Source organism: Staurois parvus, unplaced genomic scaffold, assembly GCF_062004578.1.
Source record: "Staurois parvus isolate SC_StPar_1 unplaced genomic scaffold, SC_StPar_1.0 ptg000147l, whole genome shotgun sequence".
In the NCBI taxonomy this organism is placed as follows: domain Eukaryota; kingdom Metazoa; phylum Chordata; class Amphibia; order Anura; family Ranidae; genus Staurois; species Staurois parvus.
Window position 1 is genome coordinate 3248058 of NW_028317943.1, and position 12591 is coordinate 3260648.

A 12591-nucleotide genomic window follows, 5' to 3' on the forward strand; every position below is an offset into this window, starting at 1 on the left:
TTATGTCTACGAGAGTGTTGCCTACCCACATTTCAAAGTGAGAACAGTTTCTTTGAACATAGAACTGTAAATGATATACTTTAAACCACTCCACTGTGTTATCCTACCATAGTAAATACTTTATTGAAGTCATTCATGTCATTCATGTAGAACTACCAGTCCAATGCTGATGAGTGGTGGTGGTGGCGGAGGTGGTTTTCCACTCCTATATTTATTGGCCCTATATTTGTGTTCAGAAATTGTACTGACAGTCAATGGCTTTCTGTTCTGCGCCCCCGGGGGCTCACTGGATTGTTGAGCTGTGGAGGGGATGCAGAGAGACTGGTTCACCCTCTCAGTAGATCGCAGACTGTCAGTAGCAGATCCTTTATGTCCTGTAAGCTGTGAGGTGGGGCCTCCATGGATTGGACTTGTTTTTCCAGCACATCCCACAGATGTTGGATTGGATTGAGATCTGAAAACTTTGGAGGCCAAGTCAACACCTCAGATTATTTGTTGTATTCATCAAATCATTCTTGAATTTATCAGACCAGGCCAGCTTCTTCCATTGCTCTGTTGTCCAGTTCTCATGCTCCTGTGCTTATTGTAGGCTCTTTTGGCTGTGGATATAGGTCAGCACAGGCACTCTGACCAGTCTACAACTATGCAGCCCCATATGCAACAAACTGCAATATATTGTATGTTTTGGCACCTTTCTATCAGAACCAGCATTAGCTTTTCCAACAGTTTGAGCTACAGTAGCTTTTCTATTGGATTGGACTACAAGAGCCAGCCTTGGCTTGGTTTCCTTCCTTGAATCACTTTTGGAAAGTCCTGGCTGCTGAAGTTTTGGAGTGTATCATTTATTTCTTGTAATGTAGTATAATGTACTGATTTTTGGTTTTCCAGATTATTGCCCGGGTGAGTGTGGATAATAGAACAAGGTCACTGGTTCAGTCATTGAAAAGAGCCTCTGATCGGAGACTGTGCATTAATCGCGTTGAAGAGCTGAGCTGCCATCTTCTGGAGTTTCCTGAAACGAGAGGAGTCGCAGTGAAGGTAAGTCAAGATTTGTAGCGTTTCCTCGATATGACAAAGTTAGTGTAAATATGGACTGAAAGTCATTAAAGTGTTGTTAAACCCAGGAACCTGCATTCATTATTCCTGGGCTCCCACAGTACACATTACACGGAAATGCAATTGTTGTAGTAAACATAAACTGCTAAATACCTTTTCTCATCAGCAGTATATAGCAGTCTTGTGACTTCTGTCAGTGTCTGGTTAAAGCTTGTAGGAGGAGCTTTCAGTCTGCTTTAACTGTGCTATGAGGCTGCATAACCCCTGACTCTGTCTGAACAGCGCTGATTGGCCCAGTGTTTATCATATGCACCCTTCCAAAGAAAAAAAAACACTCTAGCAATACACACTAAACTGTGCATGTGCAGAGTGTCTCCTATAGCTCTGTACTATCAGCAAATTGATTGGGGACAGCGGAAGAAGGGGAGGATCAGAGAAGACAGGATCAAACAGCCTTTTTACATAATGCAGAGGATTAACCCCTAGGTTCCACAGTGAGTATCACAAGCATGATTTACTGCATATACAGACTGATTTTACTGTAGTAGGTTTAGTAACACTTTAACATATTAGAAACCATATGAAAACTGGCTCTTTTTCTGATATTTTCTTAAAATCCTCAAGTAATCCCAAACTTGCCGAATAACTCCAAGCCCATATATATTTTATTCTGGGTAAAGTACTGCCACTGAAATGTTATTGGTGTGCTGAAGTCAGTGTGCTGCTAATGATCTGATTGCATGATATTGGCTGAATCAATCAATAGCAGGAGAGGAATACTGCCTGTGAGAGTGAGTAATAACAGAAACACATCATACACACATAAAGTAGTGCTTTGAAAAAAGGCAAAGCTGAAAAAAATAACAGGTGGCACCATGCTGAGCCTTTACACCTAGAAATACCCTAGTCTTTCCAGGGAATATATGAAACTTAGCCTTGTCTTCCAAATATGCAGTACCTAATGCCTGAGTAGTCAGGTGCCAGACACAAGCACTGTCTCATGAGAGTAGTGAAGATCTTGTCAAGCGTTTCATGGGTTTTGGCTTTCAGAAAGTTGAAAACTGTGCAGGGTTTTCAGGAAACACTATTGGCAGGGCATCGAGAAGGTAGGTACATCTTGCTTATGGTGCCTGTAGTGCAGCAAACCTTTGAATCTTCTTGGGTAAGCAAGGTGTAGGTTCATTTTAAAGTCTAACCCCAGGTTTCTGTCACGTTAAAGCGTATTAAATCCAAAGGCAAACATTTATTGTTTTGCAGCTTACCTATTCTTAGATGTGATGACTGCATTCACATTCTTTTTTAGGCTTTCTTTTCATTTTTCACCTGATGATCCTGCCAAAAAGTCTGTTTTAAAGCAGAACAAGTGATTTTGAAGATGTAGCAGTTAGAGGGTTGAGACAAACCATTTGCCACTGCCAGGGATGCTTACAATGATCAGCTTTTATTTAGTTATGTAAAACCATTATCCTAAAAGGAATAATTGTTGCTTTAACTGATTATAAAGTGTTATCTGGAGTTAGGCTTCAATTGGTTATGTATCAAAATGTGTTGGTGCCTTTAACACTTTGCTCCCCCAAGACTGACAATGCTGCTTTCCAAATATGTGTCTATTGCTCCTGGTCAGATTTCCAGGTGAAAAAAAGAGGAAAACAGTCTGAAAACAGAAAACAAATTCAGCCACCATATCTAATGATTGGTAGCTGCAATATACTAAATTTTTAGTTTGTGGTCTAATGCCACTTTAAATAGGTTGTCTGGGCCAAGCTGACCCAAACCATTATGTCCTGGGGCATAGGCAAGAGGCTGCATTAAAGCCCATTCCCTATTTTTACAGTGATTGTGGTTTTTCTTTTTTCTTTTTTTTTTTGTTAATAACAAACATGTCATACTTACCTGCTGTGTGCAGCGGTTTTGCACAGAGCAGCTCTGATCCTCTTCCCTATTCCTGCTAGCACTCCTGGCTTCACCCCACCGAATGTTCCAATATCAAGCCACTTGCTCTGGGGGAACTTGTGCTTGCTCGCTCCATAGCCATGCCTGTGTATCCTCTGACACGCATGGCTCAGCCCAGCTCCCTCCTCACTGACTGTGATTGACAGCAGTGGTTCCCGCTGCTGTCTCTGAGCCAGTGAGGAGGGAGAGAGCCACTGCTCTCGTGCACATCACTGGTTCGAGGTCAGGATGGAGATAATGTAGGGCTGGACGATAGCTGTTTGCAGAAGGTTTTTTTTCTTTACCTTAATGCAGAGAATGCATGAAGGGATTTAATAATCTTCTGCCTTTGGAAGCACTTTAATGTGAATTTAAAGTGACTATACATCGACAGAAGGCTTTTTGCTGGTACAGTTAATTTTGATATGTGAAGCTGCCCTACTATGAGTGAAAATTCATGAACTTTGCAGCTGCGATCATTGCACAACCTGCACAGCATTATCTGTATTCTACTCACCGTACTGCTCGTGACATTTGTATGGTTAATGGAGCTTTAGTAATGTAGTTCGAAGTGCAGATATCTATTGAAATCTGCTTTCTTCAGATGTGTGTTTGCCAAGTGCTGTGAGCCCAGAGAATTAGCCATGTTGAATGTAGGGACCAGCCTGAGAGTCAGCCTTTAGTAGCTTTGTGTATATAAGTGTCAAGAATATAGAGATGAATATTTTTTCTCCTTTTTATATAAGTTTTGTGCAAGGAAGGCCTTATTGATGGGTAAATTAGATGTATATTTACCAGAACATCTCATCACTCAGTGATCGAAAGTACTGAGTAGGATGTTACTGTAGGTGTGTAAAGAAGCATCTGCTTGCATTATACCTGAATGATGCCTCATGTCTGTGGGTAGAAATTGTGCAAAGTGTATATTTTGAGTATAGTTCTGTTATTATAATAAATATATAACCTTTAATAAAAAGAGAATAGAGCTGAAATAGTTTCATTCTGGTTATTTAAAATGATTGTAAGTCTTGCTTTTCTTTTTAGCAATTAACAGGTGTATACTTACCTGCTCTGTGCACACAGCGGGCCCAAACCTGCACTTCTGTGGTCCCCTGCCAGCGCTCCTGGCTCTTCCTAGTTGGTATAAACCCTCTCTCTGCTATAGGCAATCCAGTTATTTCTGCCTAGTGTTTTCATGAGTACAGACCTGGTTCCCTGCTGGGATTTTTGGCTCCATAGCATTTTTTCTTTTTTTCCTTATTCCTGGAGTTTTTCCTGCAAAGTTCTTTAATCAACTGTCGGGCTGGGCGTTGGGTTGGATAAGCTTGATCCAGTGCTCACCCCAGTCTTGGCCATCAGCGCACGCAGACCTTTAGCTAAGCGCTGAATAGGCCGCAACAAAGCCCCCTCCTGGACCAGGGTGGCCAGCGAGCTAAACGTCTCACAGTGACATGCATGACTGAGTGATAGTCCGTGTCACCCTGGCCGACCGCCCCCCCCCCCCCCCCCACTTCGGTGGCAAGGAGGATCTATCTCAGGAGGCTTACCTGCAACCTTCGTGGATTGCTAAGTAGCTGTTACCCCCCCCCCCCCGGGGTGTGTGTGGAGCGCAGGTACTTCCTGAGGTGGTCGGTGGGGGTTCTCCTCCCCTTCAGGGTCTCTCTCTTCTATTCCCCCCCCCCATCCCCTCTGCCCTATTGGATAAATTGGTGTGGGGTTGCGTGCTCTGGTGCTCTAGTCTCCCCGGGCTCCATGTGCCATGAGGTGTTGCAGCTGGAGCGCAGTGCTGTGCATGTGCCTGTGTGCAGTTTCCCTCTCTGGTGACCGGATACCCCAGCTAGACAGTTGCCCCTTGGCTTGGGCTAGAGGGGGTCCACTGCTGCACTGCAGCATAGACTCCTTTTTCTCCTCCTTCCCGGGAGGTTTTGGGAACCCAGAGGCTGTGAGGGCCATGTGGGGCAGGTTTGCACCTTGAGTTTTCTTGCTGGGCAGGGAGGACTTTGCTGGCACTGCCTTCCCTGGAGAACTTGCATTTTTATGTTGGGCCTTCCTGTGAGTGAGCTCACCATGCAGTCGGGGCTTCCCCGTAACTTAAGGCTGTGACTTTCCGGCTCCCTGGACTAGGCTGCTGCTCCCACCATTTTGACTATGGACTACTGCTCTTTCTGCAGGCTGGCTGAGCCGGCGCCCTCCTCTGGATTGGTGGGGCAATGGGGTCAGGCCTTGAAGGGTGCACAGGAGCCCTCCTTTGGATGGGGATGATACTTGGTCTCCAGGCACTTGTACCCTCCTTCCCACCCCCTTTTCATGGTGGCATGATCATACTCCTCTGTGACTCTGCAGCAGGACATCACCTATGATGCAGTTCCCCCCATGACACTGCAGATCAGAGACTGTGGGGGGAGTAACTACCGCTATAAGTGGGGCAGTCTGTTTGGGGCTCAGCTGCTGGTGTGGTTAGTGTGGAAGGGGAGAACAGGGTCCTCTTCACTGTACACTGATACTTTTTCTACCATAGCCCAGGATTTACTGTGCCTTCCATGAACTGACTACGCACAGTACACATTCCCCCTGGAGACACCTTCTCAAATGCACAGATGTGCTATGAATCCCCAGTCACCACGCAGGCACAAGGTATCTCTGGGCTTGGTCCACGTTGGGCATGTTCTGGCTCTCCCCACCATGCACATTCCTGGCATTGAGTATTGGTAAGCGAATTACCTCTGTCAACCTGCACTGGATCATGGGGTGTGGTCCCTGCTCCCTGATGTGTTTCATCAGACCTGCTTGCATTGGGGAAAACCAGGCGTGGCTCTTCTGGTGTCCTGCTTCAACAGGGTGGACCTCCTGGTGCTGGTGGTGTCATGGGAGCACCATCATCTCATTTTGCACCTTTCCTCCTCTCCTGCTGCACAGGATCGCAGGATAGTGACCAAAGGGATTCTGGTCACTCTGGTAGCTCCAGACTGGTCTGTGGTACATTGATGTGGTGTGTAGAAAGCATGAAGGTAAAAAAACCATGAGCTTTTACAACTAATACAATAAATAGCTGCATTTATTTGTTCTATATCTGCCTTGTGTTTTCTTGGCATGAGGGATTTTAATGGTCTCCTGTTCAAAAATTTCACAAAATATATAGGTTTTCTTTGCTCAGAAACTTTTTAGTTGCTTTTAGTTGTTCATCAACAACAGGTGTAAATAGTATAATGCTTGTCCTACATTCCAACAGATTGTTGGCCACAATATTTTTTGGCCAAGACAAGTAAAAGAAATGCTTGTGTCAGAATATACCAAATAATAAATTGCCTTCATTCTACTGCTCACAGTCAAGGTTTTAGTATCTATGACTGTCTGCTGTTGCTGTGAATGGAAACAAATCTTGGTTATTACATACATATTCCTGGGGTATGGCAGTGTGCATCTGTATGTGAGATTTCTTTATGACTGTACAACTTATTTGAAAATGTCCATGTATGGTTAGCGATGGAACTGTTTCTTAATTGCAGGAAAAGGCAATACCTTATTTATTGCGGCTACGACAAGCACATGATGAAACCCTCCAGGCGGCTGTAAGAGAAGCCTTGGCGTTGGTTGGGTATAATGACCCTGTTAAAGGCAGAGGAATTCGAGTACTCACCATTGACGGTGGAGGAACTAGGTAAAAATGATGTTATGTCTTTCTTTGTTTCACAAACCATCTTAAAATTATTTAATTTCTCTGTAAAATGTTAAGTTTTGACAATGCACAAAAAACAGCTCAAAAATTGCCTTTACCCCTAAATCAGACTTAAAGCAACACTAAACAATATTCTCATTCTTCAAAAATTATTTGCATATCAACTACAAAATGTCTCTGTAATCTATATTTCATGAAATGGTTACTTACTGTGTTTTTCTGCCTCCTTGTATTGCTGCTATCCAAGCTGTCATGCTTGCGCATTGCGCCCCCTTTTTGTGGATATGCTCAGTTTGTATCATTTTGTATTTTGATAAGTTTTCATTTGCAGTGTAACAGTGACATCTCTTTATTTGTTTTATCTCTACAGAGGCATAGTAGCTCTACAAACTCTCCGGAAGTTAGAAGAACTTACAGGAAAACCTATCCATCTTCTCTTTGATTACATTTGTGGCGTTAGTACAGGTAACGGATGTTCATTTTTTTATGGTTTCTGCCATATCTGTAGTCATACACACTATCACACTATTCTCTCTACTAATTCATTTATTCTCTCTGCTAAGACTAATATGAAGTCAAAAGCTGTAAACATACATTGAAATTGTTGGCGCTATCTTAATATATAAATCCTGTATTATAATTATAATAATCATAACGTCACAGTCCACATCCCCACTTAGCAAGTACATTTTGGATGCCTCTTTTAACATTTCAATTGAGTTTTTTTAGGACCTCTGTAGTAGTTTTGTGAAATTTAAACTTGTCACAAGAATTTAGGGGAATTTTAAGTCACTGACTTGTAGTGGGCAGAACAAATATGTCAGATGTCCATAATGACACACTTCTTTATTTACATTGACCTATTATTATGTTGAAGCAAGAGAGCCAGTACTTTTTCAGGAAAGGATAGCAGCAACAGCCTCCGTAAGTAGACCTTCACCCTTAAATGTCGCTCTTCCTCCTATCACAATTAGATATACACTCACTGGCCACTTTATTAGCTACACCTTGCTAGTGCCAATAAAATCTCCCCCACTTCATTACACCACCACCAGCCTGAACCGTTGATACAAGGCAGGATGGATCCATGCTTTCATGTTGTGTATGCCAAATACTGACTCTACCATTTAAATGTCGCAGCACTGGATATTTTCTCTTTTCTGATCATTCTCTGTAAACCCTAGAGATGGTTGTATGTGAAAATCCCAGTAGATCAGCAGTTTTTGAAATACTCAGACCAGCCCATCTGGCACAAACAACCATGCCATGTTCAAACTCATTTAAATTCCCTTTCTTCCCTATTCTGATGCTCGGTTTGAACTTCAAGTCATCTACACCATGTCTACATGCCTAAATGCATTGAGTTGCTGCCATGTGATTGGCTGATTAGCAATATGCGTTACCAAGCAATTGAACAGGTGTACCTAATAAAGTGGCCGGTGAGTGTAAATATGTGTATGTATGTATATATATTGTAAGCTCCAAGGAGCAGGGCCCTCCTAACCCTCTTGTATTGAACTGTATTGTTGCTGTATTGTCTCCCGTTATATTGTAAAGCACTGAGCAAACTGTTGGCACTATATAAATCCTGTGTGTGTATGTATATGTGTGTGTATATGTATATGTGTGTGTGTGTGTGTATATGTATGTGTGTGTGAGTGTGTGTGTATGTGTATATATATATATATATATATATATATATATATATATATATATATATAAAAATGTTTTGTTTTATTTATTTATTTTGTGACAGCACTCCTGCATTTCTTGCCTAGGCGTGAATGACCTTTGTGTCCCTCATCCTTCTGCACATGAGCAGATGTTCCACAGTACTTCCGGTCCTGAGTGAGCCCTTTGGCACATCTGCGCATACGTCATAATGGGGGTGGGGGGGGCAGAGCCAATAAAGAGGGGACTGAAGTTCCTCTTTAAATATATTTTACCTGCAGATAAAAGTACACACAAGTAACTATTATCATTACTCAATAACAGAAGAGTACATATTCAAAGAAAAAATTCTGTTCAGGGGAGTAGGACTTCTTCAAACAATGCAAAATAGCAAATGGGACTTTTTAGGCACAAGTGTAATCTAAAACCAATATTTGTAAAATCCAAAAGTTTATTACAAAAATCGTGAAAGATACTTCTGTACCATAAAATAAACAGGCGCATCAAGCATATCAGGATTATCAAGTACTGCAATGTATCACCAGCTCTAAACAATCCCTCCATTTTCCCACTCACAGTAATTATAGGTACAATATAATATCACCTCTACATGTATTACAATGTTTACAAATGTGTGATTGAGCCCAGCACGTTTCACAAGCTTCCTCAGGGACTGGAGCAGGTGACTTGTCATCTCCATCATGTATGTTAGACACCATCAAATGATTACTTGATGTAAATTAGATTGCTGCCAAGCAGGTGTGCATTTTTTTTACAGTCTTGCACATGTGTAAGAGTCCCATCACCTCTGAATTGTCTTAGTGCATCATGTCTGTTTTTTGATCAAGTCCTATATTTACATATATAGTGAATAAACTGTCTTATCAGCCTACAATAAAAGCAGAGCCATCAACGTCTAAACCTCCGAGGAGAACCTCAATATGGCCCCAGGAAAGGGGCATTGTGACCAGCAAGCACTGTGACATGGGGTAGTTGGCTGTCGTGGTAGATGTGCTATTTTAGTGAGTCCACGGCAGACAGCTTACTGAGTGTCTGCAGGATCTATGCATTGTATCTGCAATCTGCTGATCACAGGTGTAATGCCCTACAGACTGTAGTGTAAACAACAAGTGGGCATTGTTTTTACCTGCAAAAACGTGCATTTATTTATTTTTTTGTAAAAGTGAACTTATCCTTAAACAATTTTGTTCAATAGAGACCCAGAAATAAAGAATAAATGCTATCCTGTTTGTGACTTTGATTATCTATATACTTCCTGAAGGTTCAAAAAGATTTTCTTACAGCTGTGTGTATTCAACTATTGTTCACCCTTGTTGTACTTTTGGATATATAGCATATAGATATTTATGTTTCTTTATTTGTATGTACCGAAATAATGTAGTTGTCATCTTCAGAGTCTAGAGTTCTTGTCATCCGTCTTCCATTCTAATATGTACATGGGATCATCAGACTGTTCAGTTTTATAAATCTAGGTAAAGTGGCCTTGCATTGAAATATCTTCCAATAGATACAGAAGTAAAAAAAAAAAAGTCCTCTGTGGCCTGTACAGTCTGCACAACTGATGCTTTGGTCAGTTTTGTTCTCTTTCATGGGCCCTACAAGGGCAAGCGGGGTTCCAGGCCTTCTATTGCTTTTTAGAACAGAAAGGCCATTTTGCAATTTTATGCAGGGTCCGTATTCTTGTTCCCTCAGGGCTCTCTGTATTCCACTGTCTACACTAAGTAGATTCTTAAAGAGCCACCTGGCTGTTCTTTCATACATTTACTAATTGAATTGATGTCCTTTTGATCCAAGATTGGAAGCAAGTTCCCCCTGGGTTTTAATACCTCCTGGTTTATTTTGCTACCCTTACATTTTTACATGCTTGCTTCTTAATCTTTTTTTACTGTGTTAAGTGCTACAGAGACTCTGCCTAACCGCTATTGAAATTTAATTTTGAGTGTGTATCGGTGCACATCCCTTGTTCCGTACTTGTGATTGGTGATCTGCTTACTGGTGGAGGAAATAATGAACTGGCAGCAGGATGGGTGGAAAAGCTCAAATCCACAGGCAACAGAGATGGTGAGGGCTTCAATAGTCGGCAAGAGAGGTGGAGAAACAGAGATCCACTAAATGAATGATGTAGGAGCAAGGAGATCTTTGTGCTGGAAGTGTTCAGGTACAGCTTCTTCTGCAGCAAGAATTCAGGAAAGCAATGAGCAGCATGGTATTCACGTCACCAGCTGTCAATATGGCGCTCAGGAAGACATTCCAAATCATGTGAGAAAAGCAGGAGAACTGGATGAGATGATCTCCCAGGTGTATTATTATTATTATTATTATTATTACATCGAGTTTATATAGCGCCAAAGGGTTTGCTCAGCGCTGTTCAATAGGGGGGACAATACATGGTACAGTACCACAAAAACAGACAGCGTACGAGGGGTAAGAGGGCCCTACTCTTTCAAGCTTACAATCTAGGAGGGAGGGGGTAGTGGAACAATAGGAAGTGGCTGAGGGGAATGAAGTGGTGGGAGGAATGAGGGAGAATGGCCGTTAGGTGAGGGTGGGGTAGGCTTCCCTGAAGAGATGGGTTTTGAGGGAGCGCCTGAATGTGGGGAGGGAAGGCGACAGTCGGATGGATTGGGACAGTGAGTTCCAGAGGATAGGGGAGGACCTGGAGAAGTCCTGCAGTCGTGCATGGGAGGAGGAGACCAGGGAGCAGGATAGAAGGAGGTCCTGTAAGGAGCGAAGGGTACGAGTAGGGTGGTACTTGGGGATCAGGTTGGTGAGGTAGTCAGGGGCAGTGTTATGAATGGCTTTGTAGGTCAGGATTAGAAGTTTAAATTTGATGCGTTGGGCAATCGGGAGCCAGTGGAGGGAGAGGCAGAGGGGGGTGGCAGAGGTGGATGAGTCTGGCCGCTGAGTTCAGGATGGTCTGGAGCGGGGAGAGCCTGCACTTGGGTAGGCCAGTGAGAAGAGAGTTGCAGTAGTCAAGGCGTGAGATGATGAGGGAGTGTACAAGAAGTTTGGTGGTGTCTGGGGTGAGGAAGGCACGTATCTTGGCAATATTGCGGAGATGGAGCCTGCAGGTGTTTGCAAGTGATTTGACATGAGGGAGGAAGGAGAGGTTCGAGTCAAGAATGACGACAAGGACTTTGGCTTGCGGGGTGGGAATGATAGTGGTGTTGGTAGTGGTGATGGATAGGATGGGGGGGGGTGGGGGGTGGGCAGGGGGAAAGACGAGGAGTTCGGTTTTGGAGAGGTTAAGCTTGAGGAAATGGAGCGACATCCAGTCTGAGATGTCGTTTAGGAGGTGAGTGATGCGGGCGGAGATAGTGGGGGTGAGTAGAGGGGTGGAGAGGTAAATTTGGGTGTTGTCAGCATAGAGGTGATAATTGAAGCCATGGGAGTGTATGAGTGTGCCCAGGGAGGAGGTGTAGATGGAGAAGAGAAGGGGTCCAGGGACAGAGCCTTGGGGGACCCCAACAGAGAGGGGGAGGGAGGGGGAGGTGGCACCATTGTAGGTGACGCTGAAGGAGCGTCAGGATAGGTAGGATGAGAACCAGGAGAGAGCGGTATCTCTGATGCCAAGAGAGAGTAGTTTATTGAGGAGGGGGTGGTCGACTGTGTCGAAGGCCGCAGAGAGTTCCAGGAGAAGGAGGACAGAGTAGTCGCCCTTTGTGTATAGTTTTGAGGGTAAATTAACAGGAGTGCCTTGGGAATGTCACATGTCAAGAAGGTAGATTTTATTGTGAGGAGTAGTAAAGCAGCATTTAGTATATAGAACTGCCAAGCAGGAAGCAGAGCCTGCATATGTAATTAGCACATAGAATTGTACTGTTGTATATATTTTATATTATTATTATTACTATGCAGGATTTATATAGCGCCAACAGTTTGCGCGGCGTTTTACAAAATGAAGGTAGACATTACAGTTACAATACAATTTGGTACAAGAGGAAAGAGAGGGCCCTGCTTGTTGTTATACACATAAACAAGGGTCTAAAACATTAACACATTGATATGATTTACATCCAGCTGATCTCCTTTACCTCAAGAAAATGGCATCTGGCCACAAACAGGATGAGCAGACTGTAAAGCTAAAATAGTAAAAGATTATGAGAATTGGCTTCAGCTTGGCTTTCTACCCATAGAAGAACCCCTCCTTATGCATTTCGTCCATGTGGGACTTAATCATAGAGGCCACTATAGCCTCACATGGACAAAATCTTTTAGGGGGGTTGTTTCTATGG

General features: G+C 43.1%; 1 protein-coding gene across 2 annotated transcripts in view; it reads left to right on the plus strand.

Annotated features, from left to right (window-relative positions):
• PNPLA8 (patatin like domain 8, phospholipase A2) overlaps positions 1-12591 on the plus strand; it is an 80998-nt gene that overhangs the window by 14698 nt on the left and 53709 nt on the right. For both annotated transcript variants that reach the window (XM_089673967.1, XM_089673966.1), the window contains exons 3-5: positions 889-1038; positions 6495-6646; positions 7035-7129. In XM_089673967.1, coding sequence (XP_089530093.1) covers positions 889-1038; positions 6495-6646; positions 7035-7129 — 397 coding nt within the window. The remainder of the gene's footprint in view (positions 1-888; positions 1039-6494; positions 6647-7034; positions 7130-12591) is intronic.